This window comes from Rhodnius prolixus, unplaced genomic scaffold (assembly GCF_049639745.1).
Source record: "Rhodnius prolixus isolate KJV_2025 unplaced genomic scaffold, Rpr scaffold_10, whole genome shotgun sequence".
Taxonomy (NCBI): domain Eukaryota; kingdom Metazoa; phylum Arthropoda; class Insecta; order Hemiptera; family Reduviidae; genus Rhodnius; species Rhodnius prolixus.
The window spans coordinates 8,369,642-8,393,902 of NW_027411615.1; the positions used below are offsets into that span (position 1 = coordinate 8,369,642).

General features: G+C 31.9%; 1 protein-coding gene and 1 non-coding gene across 3 annotated transcripts in view; one reads left to right on the plus strand and one right to left on the minus strand.

Annotated features, from left to right (window-relative positions):
- The first annotated feature begins 7 nt into the window (after positions 1 to 7).
- LOC141456672 (mannosyl-oligosaccharide alpha-1,2-mannosidase IA-like) overlaps positions 8 to 24,261 on the plus strand; it is a 433,869-nt gene continuing 409,615 nt past the window's right edge. The window contains exon 1 of one of the 2 annotated variants that reach the window (XM_074132840.1): positions 8 to 703. In XM_074132840.1, the coding sequence (XP_073988941.1) occupies positions 89 to 703 (615 nt within the window). In that variant the 5' untranslated portion in view covers positions 8 to 88. The remainder of the gene's footprint in view (positions 704 to 24,261) is intronic. The other variant, XM_074132841.1, reaches the window with a different exon arrangement.
- Positions 950 to 1,021, minus strand: TRNAA-CGC (transfer RNA alanine (anticodon CGC)). The gene has a single exon. It is a non-coding gene; the product is annotated as a tRNA-Ala (tRNA).

Sequence of the window (24,261 nt, forward strand, 5' to 3'; positions counted from 1 at the left end):
ACCCTTGCTCGTTTGTCAAAGTAGTAGGTAAAATGGCGTGAACGTAGTGAATGTGTGAGTTTTTGTCTCTGAAATAAACCCCGTTAAAATGGCAACGACGAGCATTTTGCCAATACACCAAAGGTTCCTAAACGGAGCTCCTGTACCGTCTTCCGTCAGGAGGTCATTTAGACCAAGAGAGAAATATTTAATATTATTAGTTTTTTTAACTTTTTGTTTAGTATGTTTTGGTGCATTCTTTTTCCTTCCGGAATTTAAATCCGGTGTGGCCGGTAATAGTGTATACACGGTATATAAACAAATCCAAAAAGCGGGACCTGATCTTTTAATTCCAGCACCACCGCACATGGATGAGTTTAGTGATAATGTAGGTAAACTGGGAGTTTATAGGCATGGTTCTGATAATGTTGACCCCCATAGAATAGAAGATAGGGCAAAGTTGTTTGCGAAAATTGAAGAAGATCTAGAAAAGAACCAAAAGGTTTTGGAGCGACCTGATAATAGTATTGTAAAGCCAATTAGCTCTAGTACGAAACTCGTGGAAACTCAGCAAAAACAATTTGAAATAGGTGATAATGTTATTGAAGACAGTGGTGTTAAAATAGTGACAGTACCTCCGAATTACAGTGATCGGTATCCTGTTACTTTCAAAGGAGAGGATGCTGATGAGAAAGCCAGATTTAGAAGAAATAAAGTACTTGAGGTAAGTGTTAGTTTTTTCAATCATTAAGTATTTAATATTCAAATTAATGCACACAGTTTAGCATTTAAATTAAAAGGCCTAATGATTTCTTGAAAAATAAATATTAACTTTACTGTTCTACCTTTATCAGTTTATACACAATTGAAAATAGCGGAAGATAATTAATAATTTACAATCTTCAAGTGTTATTAGAAAAAATATATGTATAATTTAACAGTTAAAGAAATAAAAAAAGAAAAAATAAGTTGGAGATGCTGGGATTTGAACCCAGGACTTTCAGCATGCGAAGCAGACACTCTACCACTGAGTTACATCCCCTGTGCTGTAATCGTAAACATAACTGGAACATCAGTAGGAAATGTTGGAATGCGCGGTTTCAATATAAATGGTTTATATTTTTTTAAATTTAATTGTTTGTATTTAAGGCGCGTCATCACTGAGGTTGTTGGCACTCGGAGCTTTTTTTTTTAGTGCACTACCTGCTTACAGATAGTGTACTCTCGTTAAAGAGCACTGTCCATCACGGAACTGTGAGCTTTAAAAAGCTTCTAAGGGCCAGCAGCTGGCTTCGAACCCGCTATCTCCGCTTTGGAATCCATTATTAGCTAACCAATTTATTATATATTTTCCAGTACTGGATAATATACAAAATTTATTTGTGGCTTAGTGTTAAGTAATCAAAATTAGATTGCAAGGTTTGATTAATAATGGAATTGTTAATTTTTTGTTGTCTTATTTATTAATTATTTATTTTTTGGTAATTTAATATGAGTCAGCAGCACCTGGAACCTTTTTCAATTTTTTTGCCAACCTACGAAAATGTTCTTTCATTACAGTCTTCATTATAATGTCCACGAACCGCAAAGATAATATGTGTTGTGTAAATGGTTTGAATTCCTGCTTTAGCCCTTGTACTTTATTGAAACAATAATACTTGTTTTCTATCCAACTCCGTCGATTGCACCTGATTTCGAGTTGCATTAAAGACCTCCCGAAGAAATAAGGATTACTTTATTTATTTATTTTCTAGTCTTAGACCAATCACTAGAAAATCATAGTTTTGGATGAACTTGAAACGTGCCATGTAGCGAACCATTAGAGAAATAAAATCAACATTATTAGAAAATGTAAAATTTCAAACTCAATACTCGTTCGGTAAAAAAAATGAATTTATGTCCTGTATGGAAAGTTTGTGGTACTTATTAGTCTAATGTTTTATTCTAGTTGAATATTTATTTTTTCGGTTTGGTGTTTTCAAATATATTGAAACCCGTAATTAGGTTTTTGTTTTACATTTTTTTAAATAGTCAATTTTCTTAAAATTATTCAAACTAGGTATTTTACACATTTATTTATGTTAGTTTAAAGACCATACAAAACAATTGATATGTAATTATAGTGTGAAACTGTTATCAACCGTTCCTAGAACTGCCTTAAAATGTGTATCGCTTGATAAATGTCTCAATTTTAAAGTTAAAGGGTCTGTTTTTTTGTAATGAGATAAAAATGTTTGAAAATTGAAAAAAAAACATTGACTCAAATACCAAAAAATACCTTTAGCATTGCTAATTACTTTTGGATTATCGTGCCCAATTAACTACTTTAACTTACTTTATTATGGTGGTACCCAAACATAGTATAAAGTTGGTGGTTTTGTGAATTTTTATTATTTTAATTTAATTATATATAACAACTTTTGACTTTTTATTTAAGTTCGTCATTTAATATGTCCTTGATCTTAACTGAATACAACTTTTCTTCTATTTAACCCATTGTTTTACTCAGATTCATATCTGACTAATCTATTTTTATCGCTTAAAAAAAGTATATTATTTTCTTTTGTTTCTTGCAAATATTGCAATCTTGCAGTTATTTATTTTTTACTGACCAACGAAAATAAATGTTTTCTGACCTATTTAAATATGAAAAAATCCCTATTTATTTATTTTTTCTATTATTTTTTTCTCTTACTATTAAAGAAAATAAAAAAAATGAGTTAATTTGAAAACCATTAAAATTAACACATTTTGGATCGTTAAGGTTTGTGGTGGATAACAATATTCTCTTTAAACTAGCAGTATTCGGGATTTTAAGTCACCAAGTAAATGAGGAGTACAAATGTATTATTACTTAATTAATTTTAACATTTAATATTTATACACATTTAATTAACTTTAGAGAAGTAGGCACTCGTTCGACTACCAAAGCATGTCATTTTAAGCATTGATAAAAGACAGTATAACTGCACACTAACTTCAAGTGACCCATTTTTTTTTTATTCATATTATAATTTAATTAACGATTGGAATCAATTGCATTTTCAAAAAACGCTAAAATATATATACATTATTTAGTTCAAACAAATATTATTAAATACAAAATTATTATAACTCAATTCCCGAAGTTAGACTATGGTCAAAGGGGACCAGGTTGTGTGTTTTCGTTATACTTTTTACTTCATATTATTTTAAAATAGTATTTTTTTTCTGCTTTTCTTTATTTTAAAATAAATGCAATCTTTGACATTGTGCTATTTTAATTGTCCCAGAATTCATTGATTGTTTCATAATAATGATGGGTGCTGACTCTGATATTTCATAATAACAAAAGTAGGTCATTGAGGAAATCCCTCATTTTTAATGTGAGATTCAAATTAAATTTTAATTTCATTTAAAAAATATAAACAATTTTTTTTTTTTAAATTTGAGAAATATCTTCGAAATGGCAATTTTGTACTTTTTGTAATCTCTCTTTTTGTAAACTCCATGTTTTTACAAAAAAATCTGTAATATATGAAGATGACACCAACAGAGAATTCAGTTGCATTCAAAATGTTGAGCCTTGAAGACAAAGAAGGCCGTGGAAGAAGTTCTGCCTTTGATGGCTGTTGTTCTCCTAGCTTTAGTGCAAGAAAATCCCAGAACAACTGTTCGAGAACTGGCTAGGAAACTCGGGAAGTCAGCAAATCAACCGTCGATGACCATCTCTCAAGGCGATTGGGAAGGTGAAAAAGCTTTGAAAGTTGGGTTCCTCACGCATTAAGTGACCGCCAAAAAAGATCAGCGGTAAGAAATTTGTGCTGCACCTTCTTTGCCGAAACAACAGCGATCCTTTTCTGTCCCAGAATTGTGACTTGCGATGAAAAATGGATCCTCTACGACAACAGCAGACGCTCTGGACAGTGGCTTGACAAAGGAGAAGCAGCACGACATTTTCCAAAGCCCCCAAATCATCAAAAAAAAAAGGTGATGGTTACTGATTTTGGTAGTCTTCATTTGGTCTGATTCTTTACAGCTTCTTGAATCCTGGCGAAACCATCAATGCCCGAATCGTATTGTAACCAAATTGACGTAATGCATCAAGAAATTGGCAATAATGAAGCCATCTCTAGTCAATCAAAAGGGGCCCATTCTGTTGCATGACAACGCTCGGCCACATATCTCACGTTTGACTTCCAGTAGATTGTTGGAGCCTGGCTATGAGACTCTGCCACACCCGCCCTACTCACCGGACCTCTCGCCTACTGATTACCATTTTTTATTAGACATCTGGACCGCTATTTACAAAATAAAAAATTTATTGACCAAAGAACATTAGAAAATGCCTTTTCTGAACTTATAAATTCTAAGGATCCCAAATTCTGTACAGAGGGTATGGGAAAAGTTACCCACACGTTGGCAGAAATGTATAGAAAGTAATGGAGACTATTTTGATTAATAAAAACAGTTATAAATCATTAATTTTTTTTTTTCTTTTAAAACCATAATCCTGCATTATTTTACGGGCAACCCAATATTTTAAACTACTTTTAAAAGTAGCACAGTAATAAAAAATGTTAGGAACTCAGAATTAAAATACCTAAACTTCTTTCTATTTTTGTGCCACACTTTCTTTACTCCAACTATTTATGTTTTGTTTGATTAGTTTTTGAAATGTAGAAAGTTACACGAAAAAAGTGTCCATTTTGTTGTTAGTTAAATATTGGATTGTAAACAACTTTAAGAAGAAAATCTCCCCCAAACTAATTTTTGTGAAGAAGGAAAAGAATTTTTTTGCCTCTCAGGTTCACATTCTTGGCCCTTTTCTATTTGGTTTGCGCCATCTCACTCCAGCTCGCTCTCATCCAATTTAGACATCTCTTTTCCTACCTTCTTATAACTGCTATAACTCTTCTTCCTTCTCTTTTTTGCTTAGAGTGCCTCAGCTCTTTCAACAGACATACTTAGCTTCAATTTTTATTAACTTTTAGAAAACATTTTATTGTTTTATATAAGTTTTACTTTTGTTTAACAAAATATATTTTTATTCTACATTGCTAATTGTTATATTCTCTTATATATTAAGTGAATGTTTTAGACCAGCGTTTCCCAACCTGTGGTACGTGAGTTGCTGGTTGGTGGTACGCGAAAAATAATCAATAATGGCGGCGTACTTAAAAAATGAAATCATAAAAATATCATAGATACGTTTTTTCCTATTTCATAAAAATTATTATAATTAAATATTATACAGTAAAGTTGTTAATATGTACAGGAATAAAGTGAGTCTGTCTCAAGATATACGAAAAAATATGCACATTTAACAGGATTAAAATTGTCTTTCAGGGAGTATTTTCCAAAACCCGAAAACACAAATGATAATTGGATTTCAAACCCCTTCTATAAAGAAAATTTAGGAAAAGCTACGTCATTATCAATAAAAGATAAAGAAAATTTAGTAGAATTATCATGTGACAAAACTTAAATGATAACTATGTAAAGATCTGCTTAAAGAGACTGGATTGTAATGAGTAAGCTCTATCCAAGCAACATTAAATTTAATTTTTAAAAAAAGTGTTAAAACTAAGAGATCTTACACTTTACAAAGTTTATAAAGTGAACATGAACTTGAACTCCACTGTAACAGATACGAGGGTCGTTTGAAAAGTCTGTGCAAAGTCAGAGAGATAGCACCACTGGCGCGTATCGAGGTTATGTTTAGTTAGTAGCATCTCTTGGAAGAACACACACCAAATTTCAGCCAGATCGGTCTATTTCTTTGTGTTTGGCATTCGTTTGAATCGAGGAAGTCGAGTGATTTTCAAAAAATGGACGAAAAAGAATTTCGTGTGTTAATTAAACACTACTTTATGAAAGGCAAAACGCCTCAGGAGACTAAAGAGAAGCTTGATAAACATTATGGTGACTCTGCACCTTCCATTAGAACAGTTTATAAGTGGTTTCAAAATTTTCGGAGTGGTCATATGGGCACAAGTGACGCTGAACGTTCTGGACGCCCTGTTGAGGTTACTACTCCAGAAATCATTGATAAAATCCATGATATGGTGATGGATGACAGAAGAGTGAAGGTGCGTGAGATTGCTAGTGCTGTGGGCATCTCGAATGAACGGGTACATAATATTTTGCATCAACATTTGGACATGACTAAGCTCTATCCAAGCAACTTAAATTTAATTTAAAAAAAAGTTGTAAAACTAAGATCTTACACTTTACAAAGTTTATAAAGAGAACATGAACTTGAACTCCTTTGTAACAGATACATCGTATCTCTATACAAATAAAGATGATAATAATAATGAAATAACACATTCGGAATAACAAATTTCACGAAATACAATCATTTTTACGAAGTGGTACAATTCAGCATGATTTACTGCCAAGTGGTACGCGAGCCAAAAAAAGGTTGGGAAACGCTGTTTTAGACAACTAAGGTTTTTAGTACTACCTTTACTTCAGTGGTTCCCAACCTGTGGTCCGCAAGAACTAAAATATGGTCCGCGAAACACTTAACATTTTTAAAATAGTAATACATATATTTATTTGACATGCGGCCGCGTGTGCGTAGACGGCGCAGTGAGTGGGACGTTGAGCGAGCTTAGAGCGCCTAAAAACAAGTCCAAGAGTCGACTAAAAAGCAAATGATGATGTGCGTGACGCTTTGAGCAATCTCATCAATCACAGGATTACCCATCTTGTTAAGAAAATGCAAGCTCAAAAAACACATTAATATTGCTGAAAACACAAGCACAATGTTTATTGAAGTTGTATTTTTAAAATCTAAGAGAAGTTTATTGTGATATTAAACCTTATGGTCCCTGCTAACAACAAAAGTATTAAAATGGTCCCTGATCGTAAAAAAGTTGGGTTACCACTGCTGTAGATAGATTAATTGATCAAAATATTCTCAAATAAGTTACACTATATAACTTCTCCATTTGCTTTTTTCTTGCTTCTAGTAATTGTTGAATTTGAGTCCATTATTGTTATTATTACTTTGCTTAGTTTTTTCTCTTTTTTACCAGAAATGTAAGATTCGAGATTCTTATTAGAATCATTCATCCGTTAGGTTTAAGCGTCGTGCCTTCCGGGAAATTGGTGATTACCATTTTCAAGATGTGCTGTGGGTAAACGGATTTGTTTGTAAAATGGAATTGCTTTCTGGCTAAGAAAAAAGATCAACAACAATTAAGCTGAATGTTTATTACGCATTTGTCTATGTTACGCCCAATTTTCTCGGAAAGTGTAAGACTTTCAATGAAAATGAAATTCCGTATCCATCATAATCATGGGCAATGATCAAATAATATGATTCTTGTTACGCACCGCCATCAACGGCTGAAGTTCATATTAATTAATCGGCTTTCCACGAAGAATTGTACGGCATTGGACTCCTATAACCAAAATATGCCAATATTGTTGTTTTGGCGGAGACTGGGAATTCAGTTTTGATCATAGATCCCATAATCCGTTATGATACTAATGATCACGAATAAGCCAATCAATGTAGATGTGGAGAAGAAAAATTATTCACGAAAAATGTATCCTACTTTATCAACAGAAGATTTAGACAGCCAACTATGAGAGAGAGGTTTTCGGTTTGCCATCTATGGTTTGGTTAGAAAATGATATCAAAAGTAAACCAGAAGGTTTTTTGACTAGGTCAATATTGACCTACAAAAATTAATGGATACAGTTGGAGTTTTTATCATAGATTCACCTGGCATACTACTTAATCACATATATTGCCGTTAATGTTATATTATTATTTAAGTCAGCGTTTCCCAACCTGTGGGACGTGAAAAATAATCAATAATAGCGGAATAAAAAATTTAAAAAAAAGAAAATTATTTTTTTATCGAAATGTAGAGAAAAGTTATCTGAATAAGTAACATAAATTTTTGACGTTTTCTATTTCATTTCCAATTCCGTGAAACATCAATCGATTATATCTCTTTTCACCTTATCTCAAATGTGAATAATCACAATTCTCTAATTTCTGTACCAAAATGTAGAGAAAACACAGGGGTATAACTGGTACAAATTGCGATGTTCTGGAGATAATAGTTAACGAGATATTGAAGGTTAAATTTTGGTGGTTTTCTAATTCATTCAAATTTCAAACGTTTATATCTCTTTTTATATCTATCAGAATTCTTTGTTTTCTTTACCGAATTGTAGAGAAAACTTAGGTGTATAACTGGCACAAATTGTAAAGTTGTAGAGATATTAGTTAACGAGATATTGAAGGTTAAATTTTGGTGGTTTTCTAATTCATTCAAATTTCAAACGTTTATATCTCTTTTTATATCTATCAGAATTCTTTGTTTTCTTTACCGAATTGTACAGAAAACTTAGGTGTATAACTGGCACAAATTGTAAAGTTGTAGAGATATTAGTTAACGAGATATTGAAGGTTAAATTTTGGTGGTTTTCTAATTCATTCAAATTTCAAACGTTTATATCTCTTTTTATATCTATCAGAATTCTTTGTTTTCTTTACCGAATTGTACAGAAAACTTAGGTGTATAACTGGCACAAATTGTAAAGTTGTAGAGATATTAGTTAACGAGATATTGAAGGTTAAATTTTGGTGGTTTTCTAATTCATTCAAATTTCAAACGTTTATATCTCTTTTTATATCTATCAGAATTCTATGATTTCTTCAAAAAACGAAATTTAAATTTTGGTGAATTTTTTTTTCCAGTTCAAAATTATTTTATTAAAAATTTTTAATACGTTTATTTCTGTAAAATCATGTGAATGTTTCATATCAATAATTTTTTTTGAAATATATAATATTGACAATTTAATATTATTAGAGAAAACATTAATCGAAATGATAATAAAGTTGAATCCCCTTAGATTTTTTTTGTTATTATTTTGCTCCTTACAGATTTCTACTCCTTACAAACATACAAACGCATGCGCACTAGTGTTTATAGGCCAGTCATTGCTCTGTAAGAACAAGAGAAAGTATAAAAATGTTGCTACGGTGAGGGCGGATAAGAAATGTAAATAAATAAAGTATACTGTAAATAAAATATTCACGTGTAATAAGATCTCCGAGTAAATATAATTTTCTGATGTACTTTTAGTCTGATCTACATTTGATTTTGTAGTTGATTGTACCAATAGAGAGAGGATTCCCTTTTAAGTTTTACATCTTACCCTTCTTAGGACTTTTGCCTTTCATCCTAAAACTCCCAACTAGATTAGATTTTATTTGAAAACAACCTTATTTCTTGTTATTTATTTGATTTAAATGATTCTTTTAAACTTAATAAAACTATTCCGAAAAAATATAAACAAAAACAAAATGATAAAATTAGATAAAATTAAAATTAACAAATAAACTAGTGATAATAAAATTTTGCTTTGTCTAATTGTTATTGTAATTTGTTTATACTTTTATCTAAATACAGATTCTGTCTTTAAAAAGTAATAGTTTATTTGGCGAATAGTTTGTAGTTTAGTAACACAGATCTCCTTCCCACTGGTCATGTTAGTGCACTACTACTACTGCTGACAAGTACCGCTAGCTGGGTGCCACCAGATAGTGCTGGAGTAGTTCGCATGCTCTAAATATATCTTATGCAGTAATAAGTATTTTAGTACCACCTTTAATAATTATATGAGAAAATTTGTATTAAATATAATTTTACCTATAACAAAACATTAAATTTTTTTCTTTCCTTATTGATAATAGAAAATATGTGACCAACTTAATTTTTTTGTTGCACTGTTGGATGGAATAGTCTTCAAAAATATCCGTTTTAAGCTCTTTTGAGTTACAAAAAAGTGGTTTTTGTTCCGCAATCTTCTACTTTTTTCATCTGCTGTACCACTAATTCTTTATTACTGTAACCATCTGACAGGTCAAAAGGATATTAGCTGATTATAGCAATTTTAAGGCGTGTTCGAAGGTAAGTTCTAGTAACATTTACTAAAAAAAAGTCGGTAACTTTTAAAAGATAAGATTTTAGGGATTATAGCAAGGAAAAAACCGATTAAAATAAAATAATAATTAAAATGTGGAGTAAATCCATGGGACAGTTATTAGAATCCAGTTTTGTTAATGGCTTCAAACTATCTGAATAGAAGGAACACCCGGAGCAGTGTGAAGTCTCATCCACTGAATGTGTACCAAGGTCGTTCTTAGTTTGAGCCACTGCCTATTATATTATATTTACATAATAATGGTGCCAGTTATGCACACAGGTGTGTGTGTATATACACAGCTTGCGGCAAATGTCAATATTTTGTTGTTGATTTTTTTGGATTACCCATAATTTTATTACTTTTTATCTATCAATTATTTTATTTAATTCTTTTCACTATGAATGAAAGTATTTTTGATTATGCTAGATTCTCTTTCTGCATTCAGTTTTCAGAGAAAATAACTTGTTTACAATTGTTTCGAGGAGTGTTTAAAGATCTAGTTCTCTGAAAATCCTGAAAAAACAAACCAAAAAAATCGAGAAAACGTTTTGGTTAAAATTTATTGATGATTTGTTGAATAAAAATTAGTACATGCAGTTTAATAAATTGGTAATTCGTACTTCAGGAAGTTTAACTTCGTTAACGGAAGTTTGAGTTTTCTATTTTGTTTTTTGGGTTATTTCTGTTCATATGCTCATCATGGCACTGGCCTTAGGGACTATAGATCGGCCATCTTTATAGCTGTGATACTTATATGACCTTGAAGTTGACCTAGTCTCAAGGCCAGTCGAAAGCTTCGCATTAAGACAAATTCAAAATTAATGACTGAAACTGGCCAATAATCTTTCTTCCATTTTTTTAAAAACTTTATTTCGTATTCAAGGGACCTCAAAAAATTGACTAACTCGATCGCATACCTACCTTTACGATGAGAAAATTCCAAAAAAATAAAATAAGAGATTTTTCTTAGCCATAATTATCTGATCGGCAACAATACAAGTTATCTTGGGCTAACATAAAGGGGCCTGCTTACCAAATGACGAGCTTGATATTTTACATAACTTGAGCCTTGTCTTGTTACCAGCCCCAAACTGAATATTCGACTTCTCTTCATGAATTTGCATGAGCTTGGGCTTAATATTTTGTTTAATAATAACAGATTAACTAACCTAGAAACTGAAGTACAATTTAAGATTAAGTGAATACGGCTCTAAACTGTAAATAAAGGGAATTATGTTTCATGGAATTGTTCGAACTGCAATAATTCCTTGTATATAAAAGTAAAAGTAATGCCAATTATTTTAGGCAGGCTTTATGTCCAGCTGCCAAATTAGGTGTCATGGGTCAGTGGCGATTACCAATAATTTTTCTAAAATCTCATATTTGCAATTTGTAATTTCGCCATAATTTGAATTTATTTTAAAGGCGTTAATTACACTATTGATTGCCTGAAGTTATACTCGTATTCACTTTGTGATGATTTGCCCTATTTATGATGGTCTAAGGACGAAATACCTTACTTATTTTATTAATTTTATTTCATATATGGATTTTATTTGTATCGATACTTCTAGCATGTTAAATGTTGTTTATAATTGTTAGCTATCTGCACTAAAGTTGCGACAATTTATTTTGAAGGAGTAACAGCCAAATATTGTATAATTTTAGGTTTGCACTTTTGTTGAACTATAAAACTTTAGATATTGTGGTTGTACAAATACTGTTCATAATATTCTTTTTGTATGGAATTTATGGATTTGTTCAATTTAACCTTTTATTTTCTGTTTAGTATCGGTGTTACTTGTTTGGTGAATTTTTTATTGAATTGTGTTTATATCGCGTTTATATTTAAACTTTAATTTTAATATTTATTTAATTGTGAAGCTAACTCCATCTTGGTCGGCCCTTACAGTTATGTAAAACGCCAGCTTAATCAATCTTGGCCAAAAAAATATCGATGTTTAAGATCGTTTGAACAGCAAATAACAAATGTAAAAGGATAAAAGATGAACTTAAATTAAATTAAGTAACTTGCCTTACTTAGGTTTATTTTTATTTTCTATTTGTTTTCCTGATCTGTAGTAAACTACATTATAATTATTGGGAACTTCAAGCTTCATTAGAAATTAAAAATATTTTAATTATTTGTAAACACAGTGTGGATAAGTTTTTTCCTATCTGCGATATTATTATTATAATTTAATTTCCTTTACTTATGATTTTTTATTTAGCTACAAATAGCAGTTTGTATAGGGAAGACACTGCCTCCTTGAATATTAAACTCCAATTAACGCCTTTAATCCCCAGTTAATTTTATTTCTATATAAACAGAATTTCCTGTCTGGTAGTGTGTTTGTTAATAACAGTAATGGCGCTTAATCGAACGTTGTTAAGTTAAAAACAAGTTTTCGTGAGTTAATCAACAAACTTTAGTTAAAACTTTTAACAGCTGGGCCTTATTGATATTTTCATTGTATAATTACTGCGGACGATTATGTAAACTTGAGTTTTATTGTATTAAATTTACTTGTTTTTATTACAGTTTGTATTTATTTACTGCATGTTACAGGCAATTTGTTTTTCTTTTTGTTAGAAGAGGTTTTATTATTAAACATCTTGATTGTAAAAGTTTATTCACTTGGAAGTTTGCTTTTAATGTGCATTTAAATTAATATTGATTGCAGCAGCTTTATATAAACTTGATTGCACCAATAAGAGCAAACGTCACTTGCATGCATTCTCATTTCATGGCTTTTAACTCCTAGCAAGCAAGTCTTTAAATGTATGTTTGCTTGCCCTGTTCCTGACAGCAGAAGGTAAGTTTGAACAAGTTTAAAAAAAAAAAATGCTGTAAATGTGTACTTAGCGTAACCAAAATTACTCGAAAGTTAGTGTTTCTTAATCCATTTGCGTCTAACCATTACGTATCATTGTATCATTTTGAGTTGAAGAAAGATTTGCTTTGTTCCATTTCAAAATGTTGCAATACAACGGTCCCAACTCTAACGTATATGATACGCAGTGTCTGTTGTCGGGATGATGAGCTTTTTATGACTTCTTGTCTTCGCGAATCGTTGAATTAATATCTCATTCTGTCCTAACTTCTACGCTACATTCTCACTGATCTCATCTCTTGTTTTTGATTTACATTTTTGTTATTAGTCATCCATTTTATTCGTTATAATGATTATTTGTTTTATGTACATGATGTGTGGCATGGAGTGATGTCCAGAGGAGAATACTAGCAGTTGAAGGGCACCCTCACATCATTAATATATTATTATAATTATTATAGCCTGTCGTAATACTTAGGTCCGGTTTGTAAAAAACAAATTGTTTACTAAAAGTTTTTTGCAACTATAACAGTTTCGAATCCTTTATTAATCCAGAATAACCTGAAAAGTTTTGAAATAAATAGGATTTGTGACTTTTTTTTTAAAGTAATAAATATTGAAGATCAATCTATCTTTAAGATCGTTCATTTAATACCAAAAAGCAGAACTTTTATATTTATATTGATGATAAATGTAAATTTACTAGAATTTTGTTAAACTTGTTTATATTTGATTGATGCATTTCATTTCATCATTGTCACCAGTTTTTTGTTGTCTTTATGATCGATGACAATCGATCTATCTAAACTGTTAATGAAGTCCGTAATAATAATTTTGTTATTTTTGAACGAGATAAATATTTTTATATCTAATTATTAAATTTAAATATTACTTGTATAAAATAGATTCGCAGTGCTAAGATATTATCATTGATTTTATCCTGTCAAAGCAAGTTTAATGTATTCCTGATGTAACCTAAAGTGTTAATGCGAGACGGAGAAATAGGTGAAATGTCAACCACTCAATTGTGCAGATCTGCCGGATACAAATCTATGTTCAGTAGTACATCTGGGCTGGTGTTGGTCTTAGTGGTCAAGAGTGTGGCTTTGTAACTGAAAGGTCCCCAGTTCGAATCCTGCGTATGGACTACTTTTTTTATTTGTTAGAAAAAAAATTGTTTATAGTAAAGTGGGAGCTTCCGCCCCCGTCCACGACACCTAATTGGTAGTTGGACGTTAAGCCCCGCCTCAAAAAATAGGCGATTACTTTACTTTTACATGATTAAAGTCGAAATCTCTACACCAAACTGGTTAATCCACCTCTAGTGATGGATGAAGATTCAAAACCGTACAGGAGTACAATAAAGATGCTTACTAAGGCGGATAAAGTCAACTATATTACTAGTATTTGACTAGATTCGTCAGCAGGATCTATTTATATTTTGTTTCACAACTAAAATATAAAATTCTAGATTTACGCAACGGTTCTTATAATAGTAATAATAATAACAAATAATAATAATAAGGGAAGGGATTAGCTATACGGATTCCCACTCGGAGGTCCCGGGTTCGAAACCATCTACTGATCCTTAGATTTTCTCTTCCTAGGAGCTTGTTACAGCTCACTGTCCGGTGATGGACAGTGTTGTCTGGAAAGAGAGAACACTGTCCGGAGGCCGGCACTGCACTGAAAAAAGCTCCGGGCGCCAATAACCTTAGATGTTGACGCGCCTCAAATAAAAAATAATAATAATAATAAATTATTTGTTTGCTGAAAAATAACACAAAAATCTATATTTTGTTATAACCGGAAACTGCGCCAATCTTACTTATCCGCAGTTGGCGCAGATTACTTGGGAGAAAAGTGAAGAGACATTCTGCGTTAAACTGGGGCACTGTTTGTTTAATAATAATAGTAACAATGATAATAGTAACAATAATAATTATAATAATAACAATAACATTAATTAAAACTGTCCGGTAGGACAGTTGTATAAGGATTGATCGTCAAAAAGTGCACGAAAAAGCGTAAAGTTAAAACACACCCAACTTTGACAATTTTTTTCTCTTTTTCTATAAAAGATAAAATTCCCAAATTTTCTTTAAAATGTAGGGCAAACCCTCCTTTATAACTGTAATTTTTTTGCAACCCCCCAGACCTAATAGATTTCGAGAAAAAAGTTGCCGAAAATGAGCAAAAACGGCATTTTCAGAAATTGTTGTTGTTCTTCTTCTTCTTCTTCTTCTTGTTGTTGTTGTTGTTGTTGTTGTTGTTGTTGTTGTTACCTTTTTTGTAAACTACGTAGCGCCTAAACGCGTGAACCGATTTTCATGAATGAGGTGACATTCGATTCGGAATTTTATGTAGATGTGCCTTTTGGGGGTCTCGACGCTGTACACCGAATTAGAGAGGAGTTAGCCCCCTTTATGTAAGGCCCCCTTCAAAATTATTATTACTAATTACTCTGTAAATCTTAGCCCGATTTTGATAAAATTTGGTAGGATGATAGAGTTAGGGCTCCCCTACGTAACATTAAAGCGGCGATCTGCTCTTACACTAGTTAAGGGGAAGTATAGCAATCGTTTCAAATTATCGACAAGTGAACTGATTTTCATGAATGAAGTGTCATTCGAATCGAAATTTTGTACAGATTTGCACTTTAAAAGTCTCGTCGCTACGCCTTATATGGAGGGGAGTTTGCCCCACCCAAGTAAGGCCGTTTCTAAAACTATTATTACCAATATTTCTATAACGCTTTGTCCGATTTTGATAAAATTTAGCACGAAGAAGTGATTAAAGCTCCTCTACATGGCTGTGAAGTGCCATCATGCTCTTACACCTACTAAGAGGAAGTACTGAAATCGTTAAAATTATCAATGGGTGAAACTATTTACATTAATGAATTGTCGTTCGATTCAAAATCTTTGCCTCTTTGCCTTTTAGGGAGAAGTACTGTAATCGCCCGTTTATTTTTCTTACTCCTCTTAAAAGGAAGGTCTGAAATCGCAGTTTAAATTTGCTTTTTACGTACAAATACCTTCCTATTTTATATAAAAAGGCTTTCTCAAAAAAATTGTTATTGAGGATGGTTTGGGGACCGCAACTATAATCATTCTTTAAAAAGATCTCTCCAGTGGTAGTTACGGTTACTACTTAACACCTTATCAGGTTATAATGATAGAATTGCTTATTCCCAATTTAAAAAAAACAGTAAAGCAGATATGTAACTTAGCAAAATAGACAAAAATGAAAATCTATCCAAAAGGTACAAAAATCTCCTTAACAAAAACTTACAGTTTAAAAAGTTAAGTATAAGGGTTGATTAAACGCCAAAAGGTACACAAATCAGCAAGTACCCAACATTTCATTCAAGCTTAGTTGATATAATTTAAGTAATTTTGCTGCATTAACTTTTCCTTCACATTTTTTAGAATTTATTAGATGTCACAGACCCTTATGCTGGCCATTTTCTTCTACAAAAAATTTGTTCAAGTAGCACTGTAGATTGACTGTAATATCTATTAATCTATAATAATCAAACTATTAATTACAGGTTAAAAAGAAAACGTTATAAAAAATAAAAAAAAATACGAGGCTACAAAATTTAAAAACTTTTTTAAAAAAATGCTTACACCAACATACATCAATGATTTCGATTATTTTATTTTTAATAAAAATCGTCTGTTTAAGTTTATTCTTCGATTAAAGTAATTGTTACTTTATGAAGTAGTCAAACGTTTATAATAATAGGTAATAATTATCTGGCTTTATCGCAAATAATATAGTTTTCTTCAATCACACTCTCAATGTAGCTGTTCTTCTCACAATGGTATATATATGTTATGTAATATAAAATAAATAAGTATTGCATACTTTTAGGACAGCTAATTATTCCAGTATTTTACTGTAAGTAAAATTAAATTACAATTGAGAAATGAATAATTGTTGTTGAATAATCTACTTGTTATTAACTGTGTGTTATTTGTGCTCACGAATATTTCGGTAAGACGAATTCAAGTCTGAAATATTGTTTTAAATCCTCCGTGATTCAAATTTAAACAGTAGCCGACTCTAACTTTGTCTTTTTCTACTTTAACATGCATGTATAAGATGTGACAACTTCAGAATAAAGGGCATATTAAAGATAAATCAGAAGAATAATTTGGAATAGAATTAAAATAAAGTACCTATTTAATAACGAAGATATAATATACATTTTATCATAATTATAACCAAATAATATTATGAACGAACTGGCCAGCATAAGGGTCTGTGACATCTAATAAATTCTAAAAAATGTGAAGGAAAAGTTAATGCAGCAAAATTACTTAAATTATATCAACTAAGCTTGAATGAAATGTTGGGTACTTGCTGATTTGTGTACCTTTTGGCGTTTAATCAACCCTTATACTTAACTTTTTAAACTGTAAGTTTTTGTTAAGGAGTAATAATAAGTTATGTTTCTAATTGTAGAACAGAACTGAATTATAAAATAAAATAAATCAGTCAACGAATGAATAAAAATTCGTAACAATAAATCAATAAGTTTCAAATAACCTTGTCCAATCAAAATGTTCGCCGCTTCCATAGAAGCAATTAACGAATGTTTGTTTAGAATTGTTACGTACACAGCTTCTTTTTTTTCCCCACAGCGATTCTAATTTGTTTGTTAGTAAACTAACAACTTGACCAAACCCATAGCTTGGATCTTTGTGATGTTGGGAAATGTAGGCAATTAAAAGCGTTCAGTCTTATTGTATCTTTCCACGTAAAATGGAATACCTAATGGATGAGGACTGGATTTTTTTTGGAGATTGAAAATATTTGCTTTTCTCCAAATTTGTAAAATTAGTTTTTATTAAACTTTTTAAAAAAATCTGCGGGGAACACTCAAACGATTCCCTTTCATTCAAATTCTCAACGCTCATATCTAATACATTTTTTTTTTCAATGTAATAATTTTTACTTTTTTTAATGACCAACATTTTACGGTGTATTAAAGCTGTCTAGAACACCGATATACATTTTTTTTTTTTTTTTTGAGGAAAGATTACCTCCCCCCCAAAACTAGAAGAATGGAGCCAAAATTAACGAGTTTTTGGCCAATAAAAACCTTCCTGTGGCTCCTCAGCCTTCTTATTCGCCTCACTTGAGTCTTTTTGACTTTTTTTCTCTTCCCGAAGTTGAAAAATCACCTCAAGGGAATTCATTTTGGGACAGTCGAAAAAACATTCAAACGGCTGTAACCGATCAGCTGAAGGTTATTCCAGTATCGGAGTTCGAGCACTGCTATGAGGAGTGGAAGAAACGTCTCCACCAGCGCTGTATGGCTTCAGAAGGAAGTTATTTTGAAGGTGACAATATAGAATTGTAATTCTTTTTGAATAAAAAAATTTAAAAAAATCAGTCTCATTACTTAAAATTACAGACCTCGTATAATGTCTCGGTCCCTCAAATCTCGCCTCGATCTCGGTACCGAGACAGAGATTTGTCTCGATTCTCGTGCAGCATTAAAAAAAATGAAGTAATGGATTGGGAAGGCATATTTTTTTTTTTTAGAATTAAAATGGCCTCTCCTCTCATACTTCATAATAAATATGTATTTTAAAAAAATATAACAAAAGTTAATTGGATTATATTTCGAGATTTTAATCTCCATATGGACGCTTTTCCAAGATAGATTATGTGTTCATGTAGTTAAAAGACAAAATCTTCTTCTATTCATTAAAAAAATTAAAGAAAATGCTTTCTGTTTGTTTATTCAAGTGGAAATCTGGAATGTATAAAATGGAATCTCTAATTAATTTATTTACTGTCAACTTCATTGGGAGTTCAAAAGATTTTTAGTTGATAAAGCTTGGTATATATTTGCATTGATAAAAGCGTAATTGCTCGACTTTGCGCGGTGTTGAAGTGGGCACTTCTAATCAGTACTGGTTTGCCCTCTCCATCTCTAAATAAACCAGCCTCTGGCTTTGACCGGCTGTACTTTTATTAAATACTGTGCGTGAAGAGTGGCGCTCCAGTTGTGGTACACGTATTTTCCTTAATTAAAATAACAAATCTACCAAATAACAAGTGGAAAAACCTCTTCCTTCCCATACTGCAAGTAAATTAACAAAAACAGAAACCTAGTTTGTACACTCAAACCAGTGTTGCCCTTTTCTACAACCAAAGCTTTGTAAAACAGGACTCATGCAGTTGATATAATAGATTCTAGGGGTTGCAGTTGAGAGTTGGTAGTTTTCAAAAGTTAGAAAAAATAGAACTAGAGCGACTAATCATAGTTTTGCTCGAGGAGATTGCTAGAGCACAGTTCTCTAAGAGTTGATCACAAGATCAGTAAGAGTTGGCGAAGAGCACGTCGACCCTAAGGATCCCAGCGGTCGGGTATGCAGATTGTCCGTGACACTAGCCACTATTCCTCCTCTCCACCCATCTCTAACTTATATCGCCCCCTACAATTCTCTCTCGTTCTACTTCTTCTCATTCTATTTCATTCACGCCTCGCGGCCATTGCGTGAATGCCAAAGGTCTTTTCTTGTACATTTACAACTTTTTCTTTTTCTCCACTCTTTCAACTAATAAAAGAACTATTGTTTTCCAGCAGGTTTTCCCTGCTTCTTTATGATCCTTTAAATATAAAACTTTTAATTATTATTATTATTATTTACAAAAAGATTAGTCCCTCTTAAATATCAGAAAGTTCCTAATTATTTCGTTTAGATAACTCCACGGAATGTGAAAGAAGGATTTGGTTACAAACAGTGGAAAGTGCCACCTTTTGTGGGTTGCTATTTCCTTTTTTTTTGGAAATTACTCAAACGATTTTCTTTGAATTTCATATTCATATTACTCGCCAATAATAATAAGAATAATTAGAGTAAGAATAAGAATAATAAGAATAAGAATAAGCATAAGAATAATAAGAATAAGAATAAGAATGAGAATAATAAGAATAAGAATAATAAGAATAAGAATAATAAGAATAAGCATAAGAATAATAAGAATAAGAAAAATAAGAATGAAAATAATAAGAATAAGAATAATAAGAATAAGCATAAGAATAAGAAAAATAATAAGAATAAGAATAATAATAAGATTAATAATGATAATTTTAATTTTCAGTTTTTAACAATACTTTTTGTAATTATCCTTTCAAGTGTAATACCTTTCCTGCTGATAAACCATTCATATCTAGATAGCCACAAAACGATTATTTGAAGAATTAAAACAAATAAATTGTAATCAATAAAGTGGAATAAGTGTTAGTGAGTTCAATTACTATATATAAATCAGAGAGAGAAGTGTAAAGTAAATAATCTGCTTATAATGAATAAGTAAAAACAAGAATCAATAAAATTTGTTTAAATATTAATACTAGCAACAACGCGCTTATGTTTTATTGATATTTATATTTCATTCATACCTGTGAAACTTTGTAAATATAATAATAATAATACTTGGTGAATGTTTTAACTGTATTCCCCAGACTATGATGAAATTTGAAAAACAAATTACCAGTGGTGGGGAAAAAATAAATAAAATTTCTTAGGGAAGGGATTAGCTATGCTGTTAGCGTATTGGATGTACACGTGGAGGTCCCGGGTCCGAATCCAGCTGCTGTGAGTTTTAGATTCTTCTCTTCTTAAGAGCTTCTTACAGCTCGATCACTGTCCAGTGATGGACAACGTTGACTGTAATGAGAGAACATTGTCCGGTGGCCGGCAGTGCATTGAAAAAAGCTCTGGGCGCCAATAACAAGATGTTGACGCGCCTTAATCATTTAAAAAAAAGAAAAAATCTCTTAATACAATTCTAAAGATTCTAAATTCGAAATTTTCTTCAAATTTCGAATTTATGCAGTCCGTAAAAAAATTGCACATAGCAACGAAATGACTCTTTACAGGTAGAACAACCTTACCAGCCCTTCTTAAATCTGCCCTATAACGGATTTTTTTCATGAGAAATTATTCAAAGCAAAGTTTATAGCTCTACGTGACTGTAATACGTATATATATGCAGATATTCAGAGGAAATTTGTGGAAAAACCTTCAAGAAAAGTGAGTGAGAATAAGGAAAAGTGGTGCTTTACGTTGTGGAGTTTTTCTCTAAACTTACGATTACTATTAGCAATGCATTAATAACATAAGGGGCAGGAATGTCTTTAGAGGGAAACCGATTCACGTTCCTCGTCCGTAACTTTCCTTAATCGATTTTTTTTACTTGGAAAATATTGAATTTTAGACCAACTTAAGTACAATGAGTTTGCAAAGTTTGATGGAAATCATTGGAGTAGAGTTCCAATAATATCTAAACATAGAGAATAATGTAGCATATGCAACATAGTATTCTCTGTTGAAGCGATTTTGATCCGAATATTAATCGTGTCCCTGATGGGATTATTTTTGAGCTATTTTGAGTCATGCTTGCTCACCAATGGGCAGTAAAATTAAGAATAATCTGCTTCTTCGTAGCCTACTGTTTGTAGATAACCAAGTGATAATAGTAAAGATAAAAATAATTAATTTTAATAAAAGATAAAGGAGACCGGGGATAAGGCACATCAAAAATGGGTTAAAAAGATAAATTTATCAAAAACTGTTTATATCTTTAACAAAAACTTACAGGTTAAAAAGTTAAGGTATAAGAGTTGACTTAACGTTGAATTCGTGTGATTGTGCCCATTTTTCTGAAATAGTTCCATTAGAATGTATTGTTTATTATATGTATGTAAAGTAACTACTATTCGGTAAAAATTCTAGTTTACAAGAAAACTTAACTATGTACGTATTAGTAAGAAAAAGTCTTGTGAGTGTGCATATTAGATGTAAAATATTAAAATAGGAAATTAAGTTAATATTCATGGTCAATTGAGTCGAAAATTGCCGACAATAACCGATCGCATTCGGCTTGTTAAGAGTTAAAAGAGAAAAAGAAGTGTTATTTAAAAGACGGCGCTAAGGCTAGTTGGGTTAGAGATCCAGTAATTCCTAGAATTTTGCCCAGTCTAACCCATCGGTCTTTGATGGCATCGGTTTGTATTGATCTCTTTAATGAGTTTATCCTCTATATCTCAGGAACGGATAATCGCAGAAACTTTAAATTTAATATTTCATTCAAGTGCCACCAGAGGAAGCGACAATAAATTTTTGGGCAAAATAGGTGCAGCGGAAGTGCCACTTTACTGAGTAGATTTTTCACTTTTTTAACTTTTTTGGAAAAACCGCTTATCCGATTTTCTTTAAACTTGTTATAATTATTGCACACAAATAGTTCTATAACTTTTATAGGAAACATTTTTCTGTAATAATTCGATTAAAGGAACTTTTGGGGGAAGGGGGTGGTTGGTCTGTCCGATAGGATGACAGTTTGGTGTAATATATGGACTTAGTCTTTATAATAGGCTACTCTATACGGAACAAATATTTTGTATATAAAAGTGGCGAAAGAGTCACTTTCAAGAAAATAACATTGGACTGAATTATATAAAACATTTTTATAAATCTTACAATTTTTTAAAGCAAATTTACTATAAAGGTCCATTAAGTTGGGACTTCTTTGATGTATAATATGTCTAGACTTAGTGAGTGAGATTTCTAAATTAGAGACAACTTAAAATGCTGGTTATAAGAGTTTAAAAGCTTTTTTAAAAGAAAGATGTTTAAAAAAAAGAGTTAAATTTATGTTATAGTATAAAGGTTATCAATGATACTCGAAACGTTAAAAAAATTATTAAAGAAATTGGTTTCTATAAAGACATTGTCGATAAAGTCTGTCATCTTTTCAAACAGACATTATCGCCGCCTGTGTGAAAAGATAGTAGTACTAACTTTAAAGGTGGAAAAGTTTATGAGAAAATCGGAAGGAAATTTTATAAACTAACTTAGAGAAATACCGACCTCCACACAAGTACGCTACACGGAACCCGCACACTAGACTGAAAAGACAAGAACACAATAGACGATACGGACAACTATGAAGACTGCTAGGGCGGAGATCAGCTATGAACGTACAGAACAGACTGACCCTGTACAGGACACTACTGAGACCCATCTGGACCTACGGAGCTGAGCTGTGGGGCTCTGCGGAACCATCCAACATCCAAAGAATCCAATCCTTTCAGTCTAAAGTCCTTCGGCTTATCGTCAACGCTCCTTATTATGTATCCAATTTAACCCTCTATAGAGATCTCAATATCTCTTTTATCAATGAACTAATCCATTCCCGGCTCCCTTAATTTCCATAATAGCCTAACCATACATCCTAATCCCACAGCACAAGCCTTATCCACAACAACCCATCCCGACAGTCCTCCACGACGCCTGAAAAGACGTTGGCTCCGCGTCCTTTTACCAATTTCCTAAACTTCTTCCCAACCTCTAGAGAGTTCCAACATAGGCTGGCCCTTCTCAGCATGTCTTCCCGACTGTGGCGCTGAATCCTCCAGAATTCAACCTACAATCTGTGCATAACTAAATGATAATCACATTTACTTGATGTATATGTATACAGGTTGTCAATAAATAAATATATACAATATAAAAACAGAAATAAACTAACTTAGTACTGTAAAAAAGAAGTCGCCACGGTAGCTGAGCGGTTAGAGGCGAGACACGCAAAGCTAATAAGACGTATTGTAGTAATGGGTTCGATTCCCGGTCTTAGGCCTTGGATTTTATTTAATGGTTAATTAAAGGAATTTATAGGTAAAGTATGTTTGCTAGTCGCCTCCGTCCAAGACACCTTATTTGGTAGTTGGACGTAAGAAAAAACAAATACTTCCAACGGAAGTCTAATCACTTCCACGCTGGACTGTCTTAAAATGAATTTTCTTCATCAAAATATTCAAATCAAAGATATTGATCTGTTGAAGAAGGTCAGAGAATCGGAGGGAAGATGTTTAAGAAAAATTAGAAATTGCATTCAGTTAAAGTGTTAATTCTGGCTGATCACTTTTAATAAAAAGCTTACATCTGGGTTCTGTGGGATACATCGAAACGGATAACAAAACCAAAATGGAAATTAACATTTTTCTCTATTTCAAAATGTATGAAATTTTGAAAAATTCGAAGTTTTAATCTTAGATCCTTGAGATTTGTAGTAAGAGCAAGTCGTGTGACTCTGTTTACGCCATATTTTTGAATTATGCTGAACACAGGATGATTCACAGGGCACTAAGGGCTATCTATACAGACCATAAGTTAATAAGCACTAATTCCAGTTTATATAATTAGTTGAGATAAAAGAAAGGTCATGTACTGCAATTCTGGGAATTGATGCATAAAAGTTTGGAAACATAGAGGATAGGTATAGATAAATGTAATTTATCTATCAGATATTATTACTAGTAAATGTATTAGAGGTGGTAAATTTTAGTGTACAATATGGCGTGGCGGTAATGTAACAGGCTAGATATATAAAGTTAGTAACCTGTGACCTGTGACATTGCCTTGAATGTCCTATCAGATCAAGGCCTCCATAATTCATCTCTACCCGGTCTGCC